We start from the raw sequence: 22,707 nt of genomic DNA on the forward strand, positions 1-22,707 counted from the left end.
CTGTGCCCTGTGTATGGTCCTAGGCTATAGGGTTCCGTCAGTGCACCTTACACATGTATGAGGAGGGAGACAGCCTATAGGTTACTGTGCCCTGTGTATGGTCCTAGGCTATAGGGTTCCGTCAGTGCACCTTACACATGTACAAGGAGGGAGACCTCCTATAGGTTAATGTGCCCTGTGTACGGTCCTAGGCTATAGGGTTCTGTCACTGCACCTTACACATGTACAAGGAGGGAGACAGCCTATAGGTTACTGTGCCCTGTGTACGGTCCTAGGCTATAGGGTTCTGTCACTGCACCTTACACTTGTACGAGGAGGGAGACCTCCTATAGGTTACTGTGCCCTGTGTGTGGTCCTAGGCTATAGGGTTCTGTCACTGCACATTACACATGTACAAGGAGGGAGACAGCCTATAGGTTACTGTGCCCTGTGTATGGTCCTAGGCTATAGGGTTCTGTCACTGCACCTTACACATGTACGAGGAGGGAGACCTCCTATAGGTTACTGTGCCCTGTGTATGGTCCTAGGCTATAGGGTTTTGTCACTGCACCTTACACATGTATGAGGAGGGAGACAGCCTATAGGTTACTGTGCCCTGTGTATGGTCCTAGGCTATAGGGTTCTGTCACTGCACCTTACACTTGTACGAGGAGGGAGACAGCCCATAGGTTACTGTGCCCTGTGTATGGTCCTAGGCTATAGGGTTCTGTCACTGCACATTACACATGTACGAGGAGGGAGACCTCCTATAGGTTACTCTGCCCTGTGTATGGTCCTAGGCTATAGGGTTCTGTCACTGCACCTTACACATGTACGAGGAGGGAGACATCCTATAGGTTACTGTGTATGGTCCTAGGCTATAGGGTTCTGTCACTGCACCTTACACATGTACGAGGAGGGAGACATCCTATAGGTTACTGTGTATGGTCCTAGGCGATAGGGTTCTGTCACTGCACCTTACACATGTACGAGGAGGGAGACCTCCTATAGGTTACTGTGCCCTGTGTATGGTCCTAGGCTATAGGGTTCTGTCACTGCACATTACACATGTACGAGGAGGGAGACCTCCTATAGGTTACTGTGCCCTGTGTGTGGTCCTAGGCTATAGGGTTCTGTCACTGCACCTTACACATGTACGAGGAGGGAGACATCCTATAGGTTACTGTGTATGGTCCTAGGCTATAGGGTTCTGTCACTGCACCTTACACATTTACGAGGAGGGAGACCTCCTATAGGTTACTGTGCCCTGTGTATGGTCCTAGGCTATAGGGTTCTGTCACTGCACCTTACACATGTACAAGGAGGGAGACCTCCTATAGGTTACTGTGCCCTGTGTATGGTCCTAGGCTATAGGGTTCTGTCACTGCACCTTACACATGTACGAGGAGGGAGACATCCTATAGGTTACTGTGTATGGTCCTAGGCTATAGGGTTCCGTCACTGCACCTTACACATGTACGAGGAGGGAGACCTCCTTTAGGTTAATGTGCCCTGTGTATGGTCCTAGGCTATAGGGTTCCGTCAGTGCACCTTACACATGTATGAGGAGGGAGACAGCCTATAGGTTACTGTGCCCTGTGTATGGTCCTAGGCTATAGGGTTCTGTCACTGCACCTTACACATGTATGAGGAGGGAGACCTCCTATAGGTTACAGTGCCCTGTGTATGGTCCTAGGCTATAGGGTTCCGTCAGTGCACCTTACACATGTATGAGGAGGGAGACAGCCTATAGGTTACTGTGCCCTGTGTATGGTCCTAGGCTATAGGGTTCTGTCACTGCACCTTACACATGTATGAGGAGGGAGACCTCCTATAGGTTACAGTGCCCTGTGTATGGTCCTAGGCTATAGGGTTCCGTCAGTGCACCTTACACATGTACAAGGAGGGAGACCTCCTATAGGTTACTGTGCCCTGTGTGTGGTCCTAGGCTATAGGGTTCTGTCACTGCACCTTACACATGTACGAGGAGGGAGACATCCTATAGGTTACTGTGCCCTGTGTATGGTCCTAGGCTATAGGGTTCTGTCACTGCACCTTACACATGTACGAGGAGGGAGACCTCCTATAGGTTACTGTGCCCTGTGTATGGTCCTAGGCTATAGGGTTCCGTCAGTGCACCTTACACATGTATGAGGAGGGAGACAGCCTATAGGTTACTGTGCCCTGTGTATGGTCCTAGGCTATAGGGTCCTGTCACTGCACCTTACACATGTACGAGGAGGGAGACCTCCTATAGGTTACTGTGCCCTGTGTATGGTCCTAGGCTATAGGGTTCCGTCAGTGCACCTTACACATGTACGAGGAGGGAGACCTCCTATAGGTTACTGTGCCCTGTGTATGGTCCTAGGCTATAGGGTTCTGTCACTGCACCTTACACATGTACGAGGAGGGAGACCTATAGGTTACTGTGCCCTGTGTATGGTCTTAGGCTATAGGGTTCTGTCACTGCACCTTACACATGTATGAGGAGGGAGACCTCCTATAGGTTACTGTGCCCTGTGTATGGTCCTAGGCTATAGGGTTCTGTCACTGCACCTTACACATGTACGAGGAGGGAGACCTCCTATAGGTTACTGTGCCCTGTGTATGGTCCTAGGCTATAGGGTTCTGTCACTGCACCTTACACATGTACGAGGAGGGAGACCTCCTATAGGTTACTGTGCCCTGTGTATGGTCCTAGGCTATAGGGTTCCGTCAGTGCACCTTACACATGTACGAGGAGGGAGACCTCCTATAGGTTACTGTGCCCTGTGTATGGTCCTAGGCTATAGGGTTCCGTCAGTGCACCTTACACATGTATGAGGAGGGAGACAGCCCATAGGTTACTGTGCCCTGTGTATGGTCCTAGGCTATAGGGTTCTGTCACTGCACCTTACACATGTACGAGGAGGGAGACAGCCCATAGGTTACTGTGCCCTGTGTATGGTCCTAGGCTATAGGGTTCTGTCACTGCACCTTACACATGTACGAGGAGGGAGACCTCCTATAGGTTACTGTGCCCTGTGTATGGTCCTAGGCTATAGGGTTCCGTCACTGCACCTTACACATGTATGAGGAGGGAGACAGCCTATAGGTTACTGTGCCCTGTGTATGGTCCTAGGTTATAGGGTTCTGTCACTGCACCTTACACATGTACGAGGAGGGAGACCTCCTATAGGTTACAGTGCCCTGTGTATGGTCCTAGGCTATAGGGTTCCGTCAGTGCACCTTACACATGTACAAGGAGGGAGACCTCCTATAGGTTACTGTGCCCTGTGTATGGTCCTAGGCTATAGGGTTCTGTCACTGCACCTTACACATGTACAAGGAGGGAGACAGCCTATAGGTTACTGTGCCCTGTGTGTGGTCCTAGGCTATAGGGTTCTGTCACTGCACCTTACACATGTACGAGGAGGGAGACAGCCTATAGGTTACTGTGTATGGTCCTAGGCTATAGGGTTCTGTCACTGCACCTTACACATGTACGAGGAGGGAGACCTCCTATAGGTTACTGTGCCCTGTGTGTGGTCCTAGGCTATAGGGTTCCGTCACTGCACCTTACACATGTACGAGGAGGGAGACCTCCTATAGGTTACTGTGCCCTGTGTATGGTCCTAGGCTATAGGGTTCTGTCACTGCACCTTACACATGTACAAGGAGGGAGACCTCCTATAGGTTACTGTGCCCTGTGTATGGTCCTAGGCTATAGGGTTCCGTCACTGCACCTTACACATGTACGAGGAGGGAGACCTCCTATAGGTTACTGTGCCCTGTGTATGGTCCTAGGCTATAGGGTTCCGTCAGTGCACCTTACACATGTATGAGGAGGGAGACAGCCTATAGGTTACTGTGCCCTGTGTATGGTCCTAGGCTAAAGGGTTCTGTCACTGCACCTTACACATGTACGAGGAGGGAGACCTCCTATAGGTTACTGTGCCCTGTGTATGGTCCTAGGCTATAGGGTTCCGTCAGTGCACCTTACACATGTATGAGGAGGGAGACCTCCTATAGGATACAGTGCCCTGTGTATGGTCCTAGGCTATAGGGTTCCGTCAGTGCACCTTACACATGTACAAGGAGGGAGACAGCCTATAGGTTACTGTGCCCTGTGGATGGTCCTAGGCTATAGGGTTCTGTCACTGCACCTTACACATGTACGAGGAGGGAGACCTCCTATAGGTTACTGTGCCCTGTGTATGGTCCTAGGCTATAGGGTCCTGTCACTGCACCTTACACATGTATGAGGAGGGAGACAGCCTATAGGTTACTGTGCCCTGTGTATGGTCCTAGGCTATAGGGTCCTGTCATTGCACCTTACACATGTACGAGGAGGGAGACCTCCTATAGGTTACTGTGCCCTGTGTATGGTCCTAGGCTATAGGGTTCCGTCAGTGCACCTTACACATGTACGAGGAGGGAGACCTTCTATAGGTTACTGTGCCCTGTGTATGGTCCTAGGCTATAGGGTTCTGTCACTGCACATTACACATATACGAGGAGGGAGACCTATAGGTTACTGTGCCCTGTGTATGGTCCTAGGCTATAGGGTTCCGTCAGTGCACCTTACACATGTATGAGGAGAGAGACAGCCTATAGGTTACTGTGCCCTGTGTATGGTCTTAGGCTATAGGGTTCTGTCACTGCACCTTACACATGTACGAGGAGGGGGACATCCTATAGGTTACAATGTATGGTCCTAGGCTATAGGGTTCTGTCACTGCACCTTACACATGTACGAGGAGGGAGACCTCCTATAGGTTACTGTGCCCTGTGTATGGTCCTAGGCTACAGGGTTCTGTCACTGCACCTTACACATGTACGAGGAGGGAGACCTATAGGTTACTGTGCCCTGTGTATGGTCCTAGGCTATAGGGTTCTGTCACTGCACATTACACATGTACGAGGAGGGAGACCTCCTATAGGTTACTGTGCCCTGTGTATGGTCCTAGGCTATAGGGTTCTGTAACTGCACCATACACATGTACGAGGAGGGAGACATCCTATAGGTTACTGTGTATGGTCCTAGGCTATAGGGTTCTGTCACTGCACCTTAGACATGTACGAGGAGGGAGACCTCCTATAGGTTACTGTGACCTGTGTATGGTCCTAGGCTATAGGGTTCTGTCACTGCACCTTACACATGTACGAGGAGGGAGACCTCCTATAGGTTACTGTGCCCTGTGTATGGTCCTAGGCTATAGGGTTCCGTCAGTGCACCTTACACATGTATGAGGAGGGAGACAGCCTATAGGTTACTGTGCCCTGTGTATGGTCCTAGGCTATAGGGTTCCGTCAGTGCACCTTACACATGTATGAGGAGGGAGACATCCTATAGGTTACTGTGTATGGTCCTAGGCTATAGGGTTCTGTCACTGCACCTTAGACATGTACAAGGAGGGAGACCTCCTATAGGTTACTGTGCCCTGTGTATGGTCCTAGGCTATAGGGTTCCGTCACTGCACCTTACACATGTACGAGGAGGGAGACCTCCTATAGGTTACTGTGCCCTGTGTATGGTCCTAGGCTATAGGGTTCCGTCAGTGCACCTTACACATGTATGAGGAGGGAGACAGCCTATAGGTTACTGTGCCCTGTGTATGGTCCTAGGCTAAAGGGTTCTGTCACTGCACCTTACACATGTACGAGGAGGGAGACCTCCTATAGGTTACTGTGCCCTGTGTATGGTCCTAGGCTATAGGGTTCCGTCAGTGCACCTTACACATGTATGAGGAGGGAGACCTCCTATAGGATACAGTGCCCTGTGTATGGTCCTAGGCTATAGGGTTCCGTCAGTGCACCTTACACATGTACAAGGAGGGAGACAGCCTATAGGTTACTGTGCCCTGTGGATGGTCCTAGGCTATAGGGTTCTGTCACTGCACCTTACACATGTACGAGGAGGGAGACCTCCTATAGGTTACTGTGCCCTGTGTATGGTCCTAGGCTATAGGGTCCTGTCACTGCACCTTACACATGTATGAGGAGGGAGACAGCCTATAGGTTACTGTGCCCTGTGTATGGTCCTAGGCTATAGGGTCCTGTCATTGCACCTTACACATGTACGAGGAGGGAGACCTCCTATAGGTTACTGTGCCCTGTGTATGGTCCTAGGCTATAGGGTTCCGTCAGTGCACCTTACACATGTACGAGGAGGGAGACCTTCTATAGGTTACTGTGCCCTGTGTATGGTCCTAGGCTATAGGGTTCTGTCACTGCACATTACACATATACGAGGAGGGAGACCTATAGGTTACTGTGCCCTGTGTATGGTCCTAGGCTATAGGGTTCCGTCAGTGCACCTTACACATGTATGAGGAGAGAGACAGCCTATAGGTTACTGTGCCCTGTGTATGGTCTTAGGCTATAGGGTTCTGTCACTGCACCTTACACATGTACGAGGAGGGGGACATCCTATAGGTTACAATGTATGGTCCTAGGCTATAGGGTTCTGTCACTGCACCTTACACATGTACGAGGAGGGAGACCTCCTATAGGTTACTGTGCCCTGTGTATGGTCCTAGGCTACAGGGTTCTGTCACTGCACCTTACACATGTACGAGGAGGGAGACCTATAGGTTACTGTGCCCTGTGTATGGTCCTAGGCTATAGGGTTCTGTCACTGCACATTACACATGTACGAGGAGGGAGACCTCCTATAGGTTACTGTGCCCTGTGTATGGTCCTAGGCTATAGGGTTCTGTAACTGCACCATACACATGTACGAGGAGGGAGACATCCTATAGGTTACTGTGTATGGTCCTAGGCTATAGGGTTCTGTCACTGCACCTTACACATGTACGAGGAGGGAGACCTCCTATAGGTTACTGTGACCTGTGTATGGTCCTAGGCTATAGGGTTCTGTCACTGCACCTTACACATGTACGAGGAGGGAGACCTCCTATAGGTTACTGTGCCCTGTGTATGGTCCTAGGCTATAGGGTTCCGTCAGTGCACCTTACACATGTATGAGGAGGGAGACAGCCTATAGGTTACTGTGCCCTGTGTATGGTCCTAGGCTATAGGGTTCCGTCAGTGCACCTTACACATGTATGAGGAGGGAGACATCCTATAGGTTACTGTGTATGGTCCTAGGCTATAGGGTTCTGTCACTGCACCTTAGACATGTACAAGGAGGGAGACCTCCTATAGGTTACTGTGACCTGTGTATGGTCCTAGGCTATAGGGTCCTGTCACTGCACCTTACACATGTACGAGGAGGGAGACCTCCTATAGGTTACTGTGCCCTGTGTATGGTCCTAGGCTATAGGGTTCTGTCACTGCACCTTACACATGTACGAGGAGGGAGACCTCCTATAGGTTACTGTGCCCTGTGTATGGTCCTAGGCTATAGGGTTCTGTCACTGCACCTTACACATGTACGAGGAGGGAGACCTCCTATAGGTTACTGTGCCCTGTGTATGGACCTAGGCTATAGGGTTCTGTCACTGCACCTTACACATGTACGAGGAGGGAGACCTCCTATAGGTTACTGTGCACTGTGTATGGTCCTAGGCTATAGGGTTCTGTCACTGCACCTTACACATGTACGAGGAGAGAGACATCCTATAGGTTACTGTGTGTGGTCCTAGGCTATAGGGTTCTGTCACTGCACCTTACACATGTACGAGGAGGGAGACATCCTATAGGTTACAATGTATGGTCCTAGGCTATAGGGTTCTGTCACTGCACCTTACACATGTACGAGGAGGGAGACCTCCTATAGGTTACAATGTATGGTCCTAGGCTATAGGGTTCTGTCACTGCACCTTACACATGTACGAGGAGGGAGACCTCCTATAGGTTACTGTGCCCTGTGTATGGTACTAGGCTATAGGGTTCTGTCACTGCACCTTACACATGTACGAGGAGGGAGACCTCCTATAGGTTACTGTGCCCTGTGTGTGGTCCTAGGCTATAGGGTTCTGTCACTGCACCTTACACATGTACGAGGAGGGAGACAGCCTATAGGTTACTGTGCCCTGTGTATGGTCCTAGGCTATAGGGTTCTGTCACTGCACCTTACACATGTACGAGGAGGGAGACAGCCTATAGGTTACTGTGCCCTGTGTATGGTCCTAGGCTATAGGGTTCTGTCACTGCACCTTACACATGTACGAGGAGGGAGACATCCTATAGGTTACTGTGTATGGTCCTAGGCTATAGGGTTCTTTCACTGCACCTTACACATGTACAAGGAGGGAGACAGCCTATAGGTTACAATGTATGGTCCTAGGCTATAGGGTTCTGTCACTGCACCTTACACATGTACGAGGAGGGAGACCTCCTATAGGTTACTGTGCCCTGTGTATGGTTCTAGGCTATAGGGTTCTGTCACTGCACCTTACACATGTACGAGGAGGGAGACCTCCTATAGGTTACTGTGCCCTGTGTATGGTCCTAGGCTATAGGGTTCTGTCACTGCACCTTACACATGTACGAGGAGGGAGACATCCTATAGGTTACAATGTATGGTCCTAGGCTATAGGGTTCTGTCACTGCACCTTACACATGTACAAGGAGGGAGACCTCCTATAGGTTACTGTGCCCTTTGTACGGTCCTAGGCTATAGGGTTCTATCACTGCACCTTACACATGTACGAGGAGGGAGACCTCCTATAGGTTACTGTGCCCTTTGTACGGTCCTAGGCTATAGGGTTCTATCACTGCACCTTACACATGTACGAGGAGGGAGACCTCCTATAGGTTACTGTGCCCTGTGTATGGTCCTAGGCTATAGGGTTCTGTCACTGCACCTTACACATGTACAAGGAGGGAGACAGCCTATAGGTTACAGTGCCCTGTGTATGGTCCTAGGCTATAGGGTTCTGTCACTGCACCTTACACATGTACGAGGAGGGAGACATCCTATAGGTTACAATGTATGGTCCTAGGCTATAGGGTTCTGTCACTGCACCTTACACATGTACAAGGAGGGAGACCTCCTATAGGTTACAATGTATAGTCCTAGGCTATAGGGTTCTGTCACTGCACCTTACACATGTATGAGGAGGGAGACAGCCTATAGGTTACTGTGCCCTTTGTACGGTCCTAGGCTATAGGGTTCTATCACTGCACCTTACACATGTACGAGGAGGGAGACCTCCTATAGGTTACTGTGCCCTGTGTATGGTCCTAGGCTATAGGGTTCTGTCACTGCACCTTACACTTGTACGAGGAGGGAGACAGCCTATAGGTTACTGTGCCCTGTATATGGTCCTAGGCTATAGGGTTCTGTCACTGCACCTTACACATGTACGAGGAGGGAGACAGCCTATAGGTTACTGTGCCCTGTGTATGGTCCTAGGCTATAGGGTTCTGTCACTGCACCTTACACATGTACGAGGAGGGAGACAGCCTATAGGTTACTGTGCCCTGTGGATTGTCCTAGGCTATAGGGTTCTGTCACTGCACCTTACACATGTACGAGGAGGGAGACCTCCTATAGGTTACTGTGCCCTGTGTATGGTCCTAGGCTATAGGGTTCTGTCACTGCACCTTACACATGTACGAGGAGGGAGACCTCCTATAGGTTACTGTGCCCTGTGTATGGTCCTAGGCTATAGGGTTCCGTCAGTGCACCTTACACATGTACGAGGAGGGAGACAGCCTATAGGTTACTGTGCCCTGTGGATGGTCCTAGGCTATAGGGTTCTGTCACTGCACCTTACACATGTACGAGGAGGGAGACCTCCTATAGGTTACTGTGCCCTGTGTATGGTCCTAGGCTATAGGGTTCTGTCACTGCACCTTACACATGTACGAGGAGGGAGACATCCTATAGGTTACTGTGTATGGTCCTAGGCTATAGGGTTCCTTCAGTGCACCTTACACATGTACAAGGAGGGAGACAGCCCATAGGTTACTGTGCCCTGTGTACGGTCCTAGGCTATAGGGTTCTGTCACTGCACCTTACACATCTACGAGGAGGGAGACCTCCTATAGGTTACTGTGCCCTGTGTATGGTCCTAGGCTATAGGGTTCTGTCACTGCACCTTACACATGTATGAGGAGGGAGACCTCCTATAGGTTACTGTGCCCTGTGTATGGTCCTAGGCTATAGGGTTCCGTCAGTGCACCTTACACATGTACGAGGAGGGAGACAGCCTATAGGTTACTGTGCCCTGTGGATGGTCCTAGGCTATAGGGTTCTGTCACTGCACCTTACACATGTACGAGGAGGGAGACCTCCTATAGGTTACTGTGCCCTGTGTATGGTCCTAGGCTATAGGGTTCTGTCACTGCACCTTACACATGTACGAGGAGGGAGACATCCTATAGGTTACTGTGTATGGTCCTAGGCTATAGGGTTCCTTCAGTGCACCTTACACATGTACAAGGAGGGAGACAGCCCATAGGTTACTGTGCCCTGTGTACGGTCCTAGGCTATAGGGTTCTGTCACTGCACCTTACACATGTACGAGGAGGGAGACCTCCTATAGGTTACTGTGCCCTGTGTATGGTCCTAGGCTATAGGGTTCTGTCGCTGCACCTTACACATGTACGAGAAGGGAGACATCCTATAGGTTACTGTGCCCTGTGTATGGTCCTAGGCTATAGGGTTCTGTCGCTGCACCTTACACATGTACGAGAAGGGAGACATCCTATAGGTTACTGTGCCCTGTGTACGGTCCTAGGCTTAGCCCATACGTGACCCTCACTGACAGGATGCAGCAGAGAAGCTGACAATCAGAACTATGGTTCTGCCGGTCGTCTCAAGCTTATGGAATGGTCGTGTGCAGGTCCCAGTCCAATCACTAATCGCGAGCGAGGAATGAGAGAAATTGAACGGAGATAAAATTCACTTTATCTCCTTCCAAGGCTTAGTACATAGACCCCGAAGTCTTTACTTACAGCACATGGGTAGCAAGAAAATTATATTCATTAAAACTTTACTTTTATTATGGTATTCACTAAAATCCTTCTAATATATTGTTTATATAATATTACACATGAGAAACAAGCAAAATACAAAACAAGAAAAAGTGTCAGAAAAAAAAAGAATATGATTGGAAATTGGTGCTGTCACTTATATACTGTATAATGTCACTCCCGTCATACACTATGAGAATAGGTCTGTAATACCCCTATAATAAGGGTATATATAATAATCAGTGTATGTATATGTGATATGTACTGTAGTGCTAATAGTGCCATGATGTATTGTTATTCCTTCCTGTACTGGTGCTGTCACTTATATACTGTATAATGTCACTCCTGTCATACACTATGAGAATAGGTCTGTAATTCCCCTATAATAAGGGTATGTATAATAATCAGTGTATGTATATGTGATATGTAGTGTAGTGCTAGTAGTGCTATGATGTATTGTTATTCCTTCCTGTACTGGTGCTGTCACTTATATACTGTATAATGTCACTCCCGTCATACACTATGAGAATAGGTCTGTAATACCCCTATAATAAGGGTATATATAATAATCAGTGTATGTATATGTGATATGTACTGTAGTGCTAATAGTGCCATGATGTATTGTTATTCCTTCCTGTACTGGTGCTGTCACTTATATACTGTATAATGTCACTCCTGTCATACACTATGAGAATAGGTCTGTAATTCCCCTATAATAAGGGTATGTATAATAATCAGTGTATGTATATGTGATATGTACTGTAGTGCTAATAGTGCTATGATGTATTGTTATTCCTTCCTGTACTGGTGCTGTCACTTATATACTGTATAATGTCACTCCCGTCATACACTATGAGAATAGGTCTGTAATTCCCCTATAATAAGGGTATATATAATAATCAGTGTATGTATATGTGATATGTAGTGTAGTGCTAATAGTGCCATTATGTATTGTTATTCCTTCCTGTACTGGTGCTGTCACTTATATACTGTATAATGTCACTCCTGTCATACACTATGAGAATAGGTCTGTAATTCCCCTATAATAAGGGTATATATAATAATCAGTGTATGTATATGTGATATGTACTGTAGTGCTAATAGTGCCATGATGTATTGTTATTCCTTCCTGTACTGGTGCTGTCACTTATATACTGTATAATGTCACTCCCGTCATACACTATGAGAATAGGTCTGTAATACCCCTATAATAAGGGTATATATAATAATAATCAGTGTACGTATATGTGATATGTACTGTAGTGCTAATAGTGCTATGATGTATTGTTATTCCTTCCTGTACTGGTGCTGTCACTTATATACTGTATAATGTCACTCCCGTCATACACTATGAGAATAGGTCTGTAATTCCCCTATAATAAGGGTATGTATAATAATCAGTGTATGTATATGTGATATGTACTGTAGTGCTAGTAGTGCTATGATGTATTGTTATTCCTTCCTGTACTGGTGCTGTCACTTATATACTGTATAATGTCACTCCCGTCATACACTATGAGAATAGGTCTGTAATTCCCCTATAATAAGGGTATATATAATAATCAGTGTATGTATATGTGATATGTACTGTAGTGCTAATAGTGCTATGATGTATTGTTATTCCTTCCTGTACTGGTGCTGTCACTTATATACTGTATAATGTCACTCCCGTCATACACTATGAGAATAGGTCTGTAATTCCCCTATAATAAGGGTATATATAATAATCAGTGTATGTATATGTGATATGTAGTGTAGTGCTAGTAGTGCTATGATGTATTGTTATTCCTTCCTGTACTGGTGCTGTCACTTATATACTGTATAATGTCACTCCCGTCATACACTATGAGAATAGGTCTGTAATTCCCCTATAATAAGGGTATATATAATAATCAGTGTACGTATATGTGATATGTACTGTAGTGCTAATAGTGCCATGATGTATTGTTATTCCTTCCTGTACTGGTGCTGTCACTTATATACTGTATAATGTCACTCCCGTCATACACTATGAGAATAGGTCTGTAATTCCCCTATAATAAGGGTATATATAATAATCAGTGTACGTATATGTGATATGTACTGTAGTGCTAATAGTGCCATGATGTATTGTTATTCCTCCTGTACTGGTGCTGTCACTTATATACTGTATAATGTCACTCCCGTCATACACTATGAGAATAGGTCTGTAATTCCCCTATAATAAGGGTATATATAATAATCAGTGTACGTATATGTGATATGTACTGTAGTGCTAATAGTGCCATTATGTATTGTTATTCCTTCCTGTACTGGTGCTGTCGCTTATATACTGTATAATGTCACTCCTGTCATACACTATGAGAATAGGTCTGTAATTCCCCTATAATAAGGGTATATATAATAATCAGTGTATGTATATGTGATATGTACTGTAGTGCTAATAGTGCCATGATGTATTGTTATTCCTTCCTGTACTGGTGCTGTCACTTATATACTGTATAATGTCACTCCCGTCATACACTATGAGAATAGGTCTGTATTTCCCCTATAATAAGGGTATATATAATAATCAGTGTATGTATATGTGATATGTACTGTAGTGCTAATAGTGCCATGATGTATTGTTATTCCTTCCTGTACTGGTGCTGTCACTTATATACTGTATAATGTCACTCCCGTCATACACTATGAGAATAGGTCTGTAATTCCCCTATAATAAGGGTATATATAATAATCAGTGTACGTATATGTGATATGTACTGTAGTGCTAATAGTGCTATGATGTATTGTTATTCCTTCCTGTACTGGTGCTGTCACTTATATACTGTATAATGTCACTCCCGTCATACACTATGAGAATAGGTCTGTAATTCCCCTATAATAAGGGTATGTATAATAATCAGTGTACGTATATGTGATATGTACTGTAGTGCTAATAGTGCTATGATGTATTGTTATTCCTTCCTGTACTGGTGCTGTCACTTATATACTGTATAATGTCACTCCCGTCATACACTATGAGAATAGGTCTGTAATTCCCCTATAATAAGGGTATGTATAATAATCAGTGTATGTATATGTGATATGTAGTGTAGTGCTAGTAGTGCTATGATGTATTGTTATTCCTTCCTGTACTGGTGCTGTCACTTATATACTGTATAATGTCACTCCTGTCATACACTATGAGAATAGGTCTGTAATTCCCCTATAATAAGGGTATATATAATAATCAGTGTATGTATATGTGATATGTACTGTAGTGCTAATAGTGCCATGATGTATTGTTATTCCTTCCTGTACTGATGCTGTCACTTATATACTGTATAATGTCACTCCCGTCATACACTATGAGAATAGGTCTGTAATTCCCCTATAATAAGGGTATATATAATAATAATCAGTGTATGTATATGTGATATGTACTGTAGTGCTAATAGTGCTATGATGTATTGTTATTCCTTCCTGTACTGGTGCTGTCACTTATATACTGTATAATGTCACTCCCGTCATACACTATGAGAATAGGTCTGTAATACCCCTATAATAAGGGTATATATAATAATAATCAGTGTATGTATATGTGATATGTACTGTAGTGCTAATAGTGCTATGATGTATTGTTATTCCTTCCTGTACTGGTGCTGTCACTTATATACTGTATAATGTCATTCTCGTCATACACTATGAGAATAGGTCTGTAATTCCCCTATAATAAGGGTATGTATAATAATCAGTGTATGTATATGTGATATGTAGTGTAGTGCTAATAGTGCTATGATGTATTGTTATTCCTTCCTGTACTGGTGCTGTCACTTATATACTGTATAATGTCACTCCCGTCATACACTATGAGAATAGGTCTGTAATTCCCCTATAATAAGGGTATGTATAATAATCAGTGTACGTATATGTGATATGTACTGTAGTGCTAATAGTGCTATGATGTATTGTTATTCCTTCCTGTACTGGTGCTGTCACTTATATACTGTATAATGTCACTCCCGTCATACACTATGAGAATAGGTCTGTAATACCCCTATAATAAGGGTATATATAATAATAATCAGTGTACGTATATGTGATATGTAGTGTAGTGCTAATAGTGCCATGATGTATTGTTATTCCTTCCTGTACTGGTGCTGTCACTTATATACTGTATAATGTCACTCCCGTCATACACTATGAGAATAGGTCTGTAATTCCCCTATAATAAGGGTATATATAATAATCAGTGTACGTATATGTGATATGTACTGTAGTGCTAATAGTGCTATGATGTATTGTTATTCCTTCCTGTACTGGTGCTGTCACTTATATACTGTATAATGTCACTCCCGTCATACACTATGAGAATAGGTCTGTAATTCCCCTATAATAAGGGTATATATAATAATCAGTGTATGTATATGTGATATGTACTGTAGTGCTAATAGTGCTATGATGTATTGTTATTCCTTCCTGTACTGGTGCTGTCACTTATATACTGTATAATGTCACTCCCGTCATACACTATGAGAATAGGTCTGTAATTCCCCTATAATAAGGGTATATATAATAATCAGTGTACGTATATGTGATATGTACTGTAGTGCTAGTAGTGCTATGATGTATTGTTATTCCTTCCTGTACTGGTCTCTCATAGGATATAATGAATGTATTTCAGGAATATTCAGCAGAATTCACGGCACACATATAATAGATCCCCTTAGAGAGAGATTCCATTTTTTGGTGCTGCTATTAATTGATACATCAGGTAGGGAGATTACCTGCACAGTGTAATGCTGGGTACACACAGCTCCACATCGTTCACAGACAAATTCGCTGTACACACCCACCGATGTACTATAGATATATCGTCCGTTGGGTGGCTGTTATACCACTGATACACCAGACGTGTCACTATCGTACAGAGACTGTGGCAGGGAATGGTGAGTGGCTGTTATATCACTGATACACCAGACGTGTCACTATCGTACAGAGACTGTGGCAGGGAATGGTGAGTGGCTGTTATATCACTGATACACCAGACGTATCACTATCACACAGAGACTGTGGCAGGGAATGGTGAGTGGCTGTTATACCACTGTTACACCAGACGTGTCAGTATCACACAGAGACTGTGGCAGGGAATGGTGAGTGGCTGTTATATCACTGATACACCAGATGTATCACTATCACACAGAGACTGTGGCAGGGAATGGTGAGTGGCTGTTATACCACTGATACAGCAGATGTGTCACTATCACACAGATACTGTGGCAGGGAATGGTGAATGGCTGTTATACCACTGATACACCAGACGTGTCACTATCACACAGAGACTGTGGCAGGGAATGGTGAGTGGCTGTTATATCACTGATACACCAGACGTATCACTATCACACAGACTGTGGCAGGGAATGGTGATTGGCTGTTATATCACTGATACACCAGATGTATCACTATCACACAGAGACTGTGGCAGGGAATGGTGAGTGGCTGTTATACCACTGATACACCAGAAGTGTCACTATCACACAGAGACTGTGGCAGGGAATGGTGAGTGGCTGTTATACCACTGATACAGCAGATGTGTCACTATCACACAGATACTGTGGCAGGGAATGGTGAATGGCTGTTATACCACTGATACACCAGACGTATCACTATCACACAGAGACTGTGGCAGGGAATGGTGAGTGGCTGTTATATCACTGATACACCAGACGTATCACTATCACACAGACTGTGGCAGGGAATGGTGATTGGCTGTTATATCACTGATACACCAGATGTATCACTATCACACAGAGACTGTGGCAGGGAATGGTGAGTGGCTGTTATACCACTGATACACCAGAAGTGTCACTATCACACAGAGACTGTGGCAGGGAATGGTGAGTGGCTGTTATACCACTGATACAGCAGATGTGTCACTATCACACAGATACTGTGGCAGGGAATGGTGAGTGGCTGTTATACCACTGATACACCAGACGTGTCACTATCACACAGATACTGTGGCAGGGAATGGTGAGTGGCTGTTATACCACTGATACACCAGACGTATCACTATCACACAGATACTGTGGCAGGGAATGGTGAGTGGCTGTTATATCACTGATACACCAGACGTATCACTATCACACAGATACTGTGGCAGGGAATGGTGAGTGGCTGTTATATCACTGATACACCAGACGTATCACTATCACACAGATACTGTGGCAGGGAATGGTGAGTGGCTGTTATACCACTGATACGCCAGAAGTGTCACTATCACACAGAGACTGTGGCAGGGAATGGTGAGTGGCTGTTATACCACTGATACACCAGACGTGTCACTATCACACAGATACTGTGGCAGGGAATGGTGAGTGGCTGTTATATCACTGATACACCAGACGTGTCACTATCACACAGAGACTGACTGTCGTGCAAAGACAGAGAAGAGACACAAGTAAAACCTTGGTGCTTTGTACCTTTGCCAAATGTCTGTTATCACGTGGCGCAATGAGAGCTTATCTGTAATATTACTTACATCATCCAATAGCTTCCCTTCTACACGTAACTCCCATGATGCAATACTTCCATCTGAATCTTCAGCATCCGGCTTTGCAGGATTAAATGTGTTAGAAATATAAAGTCGCAACTTTCTCTTTTGCTGCAACAAAGTAAAACAAAAAACAGATCAGCAAAAATGTATGGATTATATAGGTACCCAATCCGTCTATAAAATGTATTTATATAGGTAATTCATTTTCAAATAAAAATGTACACCCTGCACGATATAGGTCCCTGCTCCCCATATACACTGTATACCCTGCACGATATAGGTCCCTGCTCCCCATATACACTGTATACCCTGCACGATATAGGTCCCTGCTCCCCATATACACTGTATACCCTGCACGATATAGGTCCCTGCTCCCCATATACACTGTATACCCTGCACGATACAGGTCCCTGCTCCCCATATACACTGTATACCCTGCACGATACAGGACCCTGCTCCCCATATACAATGTATACCCTGCACGATACAGGTCCCTGCTCCCCATATACACTGTATACCCTGCACGATACAGGTCCCTGCTCCACATATACAATGTATACCCTGCACGATACAGGTCCCTGCTCCACATATACACTGTATACCCTGCACGATACAGGTCCCTGCTCCCCATATACACTGTATACCCTGCACGATACAGGTCCCTGCTCCACATATACAATGTATACCCTGCACGATACAGGTCCCTGCTCCACATATACACTGTATACCCTGCACGATATAGGTCCCTGCTCCCCATATACACTGTATACCCTCCACGATATAGGTCCCTGCTCCCCATATACACTGTATACCCTGCACGATATAGGTCCCTGCTCCACATATACACTGTATACCCTGCACGATATAGGTCCCTGCTCCACATATACACTGTATACCCTGCACGATACAGGTCCCTGCTCCCCATATACACTGTATACCCTGCACGATATAGGTCCCTGCTCCACATATACACTGTATACCCTGCACGATATAGGTCCCTGCTCCACATATACACTGTATACCCTGCACGATATAGGTCCCTGCTCCCCATATACAATGTATACCCTGCACGATATAGGTCCCTGCTCCCCATATACAATGTATACCCTGCACGATATAGGTCCCTGCTCCCCATATACAATGTATACCCTGCACGATATAGGTCCCTGCTCCCCATATACAATGTATACCCTGCACGATATAGGTCCCTGCTCCCCATATACAATGTATACCCTGCACGATACAGGTCCCTGCTCCACATATACAATGTATACCCTGCACGATATAGGTCCCTGCTCCCCATATACACTGTATACCCTGCATGATACAGGTCCCTGGTCCACATATACACTGTATACCCTGCATGATACAGGTCCCTGTTCCACATATACAGTGTATACCCTGCATGATATAGGTCCCTGCTCCACATATGCTTGCAGAACCGGGTCCAGGGCCACACCAGGGGCAGTAAGCTGCACAAAAGTATGGGGGGGGGGGGGGGCATGCCTTGAGCGCTGATGGACATCTTTCATGTGTCATGTGATCAGGAAGTGCCCTGCAGTGTTTAGAGATCGGAGCTAGGAGCGTCATGTGACCAGTAAGTGCCCTGCAGTGTTTAGAGATCGGAGCTAGGAGAGTGTCATGTGACCAGGAAGTGCCCTGCAGTGTTTAGAGATCGGAGCTAGGAGTGTCATGTGACCAGGAAGTGCCCTGCAGTGTTTAGAGATCGGAGCTAGGAGAGTGTCATGTGACCAGGAAGTGCCCTGCAGTGTTTAGAGAGCGGAGCTAGGAGAGTGTCATGTGACCAGGAAGTGCCCTGCAGTGTTTAGAGAGCGGAGCTAGGAGAGTGTCATGTGACCAGGAAGTGCCCTGCAGTGTTTAGAGAGCGGAGCTAGGAGAGTGTCATGTGACCAGGAAGTGCCCTGCAGTGTTTAGAGATCGGAGCTAGGAGAGTGTCATGTGACCAGGAAGTGCCCTGCAGTGTTTAGAGATCGGAGCTAGGAGAGTGTCATGTGACCAGGAAGTGCCCTGCAGTGTTTAGAGATCGGAGCTAGGAGAGTGTCATGTGACCAGGAAGTGCCCTGCAGTGTTTAGAGATCGGAGCTAGGAGAGTGTCATGTGACCAGGAAGTGCCCTGCAGTGTTTAGAGATCGGAGCTAGGAGAGTGTCATGTGACCAGGAAGTGCCCTGCAGTGTTTAGAGATCGGAGCTAGGAGAGTGCCATGTGACCAGGAAGTGCCCTGCAGTGTTTAGAGATCGATAGCAGCAGCAGCAGCAGAGAGGACACAGTGATGCAGGCAGGAGAATGAATGGATACTGAAGCTTCGTGTAGTGAGGGGAGAGTTACAGTGAGTAGGGGGTGAGACCCATCTCCATGTGTGCCTCCCCAGCCATTCACCTCACCGCACGTCACTGCTCTATGATTTACCTCAGATAGTCCTCAGCCCTCTGTGATTTACCTCAGATAGTCCCCAGCCCTCTGTGATTTACCTCAGATAGTCCCCAGCCCTCTGTGATTTACATCAGATAGTCCTCAGCCCTCTGATAGATATTCAAATATGATTTACTATCAGCAATGACACTTGAATTTACTATCTATGATCTTTGTCACATAATGTCATGAGGTCTCCGGCCTCCAATAAACATCTGAGCTCTGTGATCTAACTTAAAATAAAACTGTACTGTGTGTGGTATCACCAATTTATTACCCTGCCCTCTGTGTGATATCACCATATTATTACCCTGCCCTCTGTGTGATATCACCATATTATTACCCTGCCCTCTGTGTGATATCACCATATTATTACCCTGCCCTCTGTGTGATATCACCATATTATTACCCTGCCCTCTGTGTGATATCACCATATTATTACCCTGCCCTCTGTGTGATATCACCATATTATTACCCTGCCCTCTGTGTGATATCACCATATTATTACCCTGCCCTCTGTGTGATATCACCATATTATTACCCTGCCCTCTGTGATCTACCTCTGATAATCCTCTGCCCTCTGTGATTTGCCTCCGATAATCCTCTACTCTCAGAGGTCCTCTGACCTTTATAGGTCTCTTCAAGGCTTCTTGGATATCAACACGTTTCCTCATTATGGTTTGGTCCAATTTTCGCTCAAATGCCAAAAGGTCCATATAAGCCTGAGACTCGGGAACCAATTCTCGAATCTAAAGAGGAAGAGTCCAACAATAAGGACAAGGAGCAGAGGAAGTGTGTACTTACATAACAAGTATGGCGGCTGATGAACACCTCATCCAAGCAAATCCTTCTTAGGTCTGGTGTATCTATAGTCAGTTGTCCTAGGACTTCCCTTACTTTGTCCCGTTGCTTACCAAGGACGTATAAGAAGTACAGAGTACACTATGTGACCAGCAGATGGGGTATATAGTCTGGTGCTTCTTAGGTCTGGTGTATCTATCGCCAATTGTCCTAGGACTTCCCTTACTTTGTCCCGGGGTTTACCAAGGACGTATAAGAAGTACAGAGTACACTATGTGATCAGTGGATCTGCTGGGGTAGTATTATATATTATATTCAGCCTTTATATATTGTAACGCCACTTTGCTCGGCCACACCATAGTCCGACGATGACTGCACATGAATAGAATACATACCTACACAAATATAGAGACTCGACATATAGCCGGCAATACGAGTATACCATGAAGCTGGGACCTTCTCTGCATTACCTAGCGGTGGCAAGAACGGGGTTTGGGGGGATACTAGGTCTCGCAAATTGTCAGAAGCACTACACAGAGACCCTCTCGGTGGCGATATAGTAGTGGGGGAGTGGGGGGAAGACTAGAAATTATTTCTGGAACTTCAGCAATGACTCACCCGCTGTGGAAGAATCTTGTCCGCCATCTTCCGTCTCTTTGCACTAAAAATTTGGAAAGGAAAGGTCTATGGATTAATATGCACCCCCACTCTGTATTAGGGAACTCACGGGCATTAGCTCCTCACCTTCGGCTCCGTCCCTGAGAGGGCGTTTGCTGCTGAACTTGTGCTGGAGCCGAGCGCTTTCTGGTTGGTTCCATTACTGTAGGTGGGATTCCTGGACGAACAGAGGGGCTTCCACCAAATGGGGGTCCTGGAGGGCCCATGGGAGCACCCTGATGAGGCATACGGGCCCCAGAGGGCATACCAGGGCGCTAAGGTGACAAAGACAACAAGATGTTAGCTCACAGGTAATACTGTGTACATAGGACACAAACCGTCATGTATACCAGTCTATGCCAACCTTTGACATACCGTCATGTATACCAGTCTATGCCAACCTATGACATACCGTCATGTATACCAGTCTATGCCAACCTATGACATACCATCATGCATACCAGTCTATGCCAACCTATGACATACTGTCATGTATACCAGTCTATGCCAACCTATGACATACCGTCATGTATACCAGTCTATGCCAACCTATGACATACCGTCATGCATACCAGTCTATGCCAACCTATGACATACCGTCATGCATACCAGTCTATGCCAACCTATGACATACCGTCATGTATACCAGTCTATGCCAACCTATGACATACCGTCATGTATACCAGTCTATGCCAACCTATGACATACCGTCATGTATACCAGTCTATGGGCAACATTTAAGGAGTCATAACCCCTTTAGTACTCATTTTTACCGCACAGAGGGGTTACGACCATTCAGTATTTAGCAAACTGTGGAAAGATTTCCTTACTGCTGCTTAGGACTAAGGACCTCATTCAGAGTCTGTCGTAAGCGGCCGCTCGGTCGTACGCCTAACGACCGAGAAACTCAAAAAGGAAACAATCGCACGGCCGGTCGGTCGCAACCAAAGTGACGCCCATATGTGAACAAAGCACCTCCTCTAGCTAGCGATGTTGTCAGTCGCTGTCAGTCGCTGTCAGTCGCTGTCAGTCGCTGTATGCTAATTTTCTTCTGCTGGTTGCGGCCGCTTGTGTTGTATTGTTCAAATGTCATTTAGTTCATGCTGATGTTTTACTGGTATTGCGTTTGTAATTAAAAAAAGATTTTAAACCCGGATTTTGGAATATTAATGTTGTGTTGTTGTTAAAATTAACAAAAAACCGCATAGAATAAGCCGTCCCCATGAAATGTATTTATTCTTAATATTCGCTAATGCTAACGCAGCTGAATCAATTACAAGCCAATTAGCAGTGTTATTAGCTACAACAATCGATTATTAGCTGCTTGTATTGTGTGGTTCAAAATAGAAACATCACTCCTAACATCAGTCACATTCGATAGTAACGATTGTACTCTGGGGCTTGAGAGAGAACGTACCCAACCTCAAGCTGTACGATCAGCCAGGCCTCGAAC

The 22,707-nt window shown here is 45.9% G+C and overlaps 1 protein-coding gene across 6 annotated transcripts in view; it reads right to left on the bottom strand.

The window, feature by feature from the left end:
- The window catches only part of SMARCD3 (SWI/SNF related BAF chromatin remodeling complex subunit D3), a 137,279-nt gene that overhangs the window by 77,518 nt on the left and 37,054 nt on the right, over positions 1–22,707 (bottom strand). For 4 of the 6 annotated variants that reach the window (XM_088460768.1, XM_088460766.1, XM_088460765.1 and 1 more), the window contains 4 exons: positions 21,342–21,529; positions 21,216–21,258; positions 20,357–20,545; positions 17,351–17,473 (listed from right to left, as the gene is read on the bottom strand). In XM_088460768.1, coding sequence (XP_088316894.1) covers positions 17,351–17,473; positions 20,357–20,545; positions 21,216–21,258; positions 21,342–21,529 — 543 coding nt within the window. The remainder of the gene's footprint in view (positions 1–17,350; positions 17,474–20,356; positions 20,546–21,215; positions 21,259–21,341; positions 21,530–22,707) is intronic. The other 2 variants (XM_088460769.1, XM_088460770.1) reach the window with 1 other exon arrangement.

Source organism: Taudactylus pleione, unplaced genomic scaffold (assembly GCF_031769625.1).
Source record: "Taudactylus pleione unplaced genomic scaffold, aTauple2 ptg000978l, whole genome shotgun sequence".
NCBI lineage: Eukaryota > Metazoa > Chordata > Amphibia > Anura > Myobatrachidae > Taudactylus > Taudactylus pleione.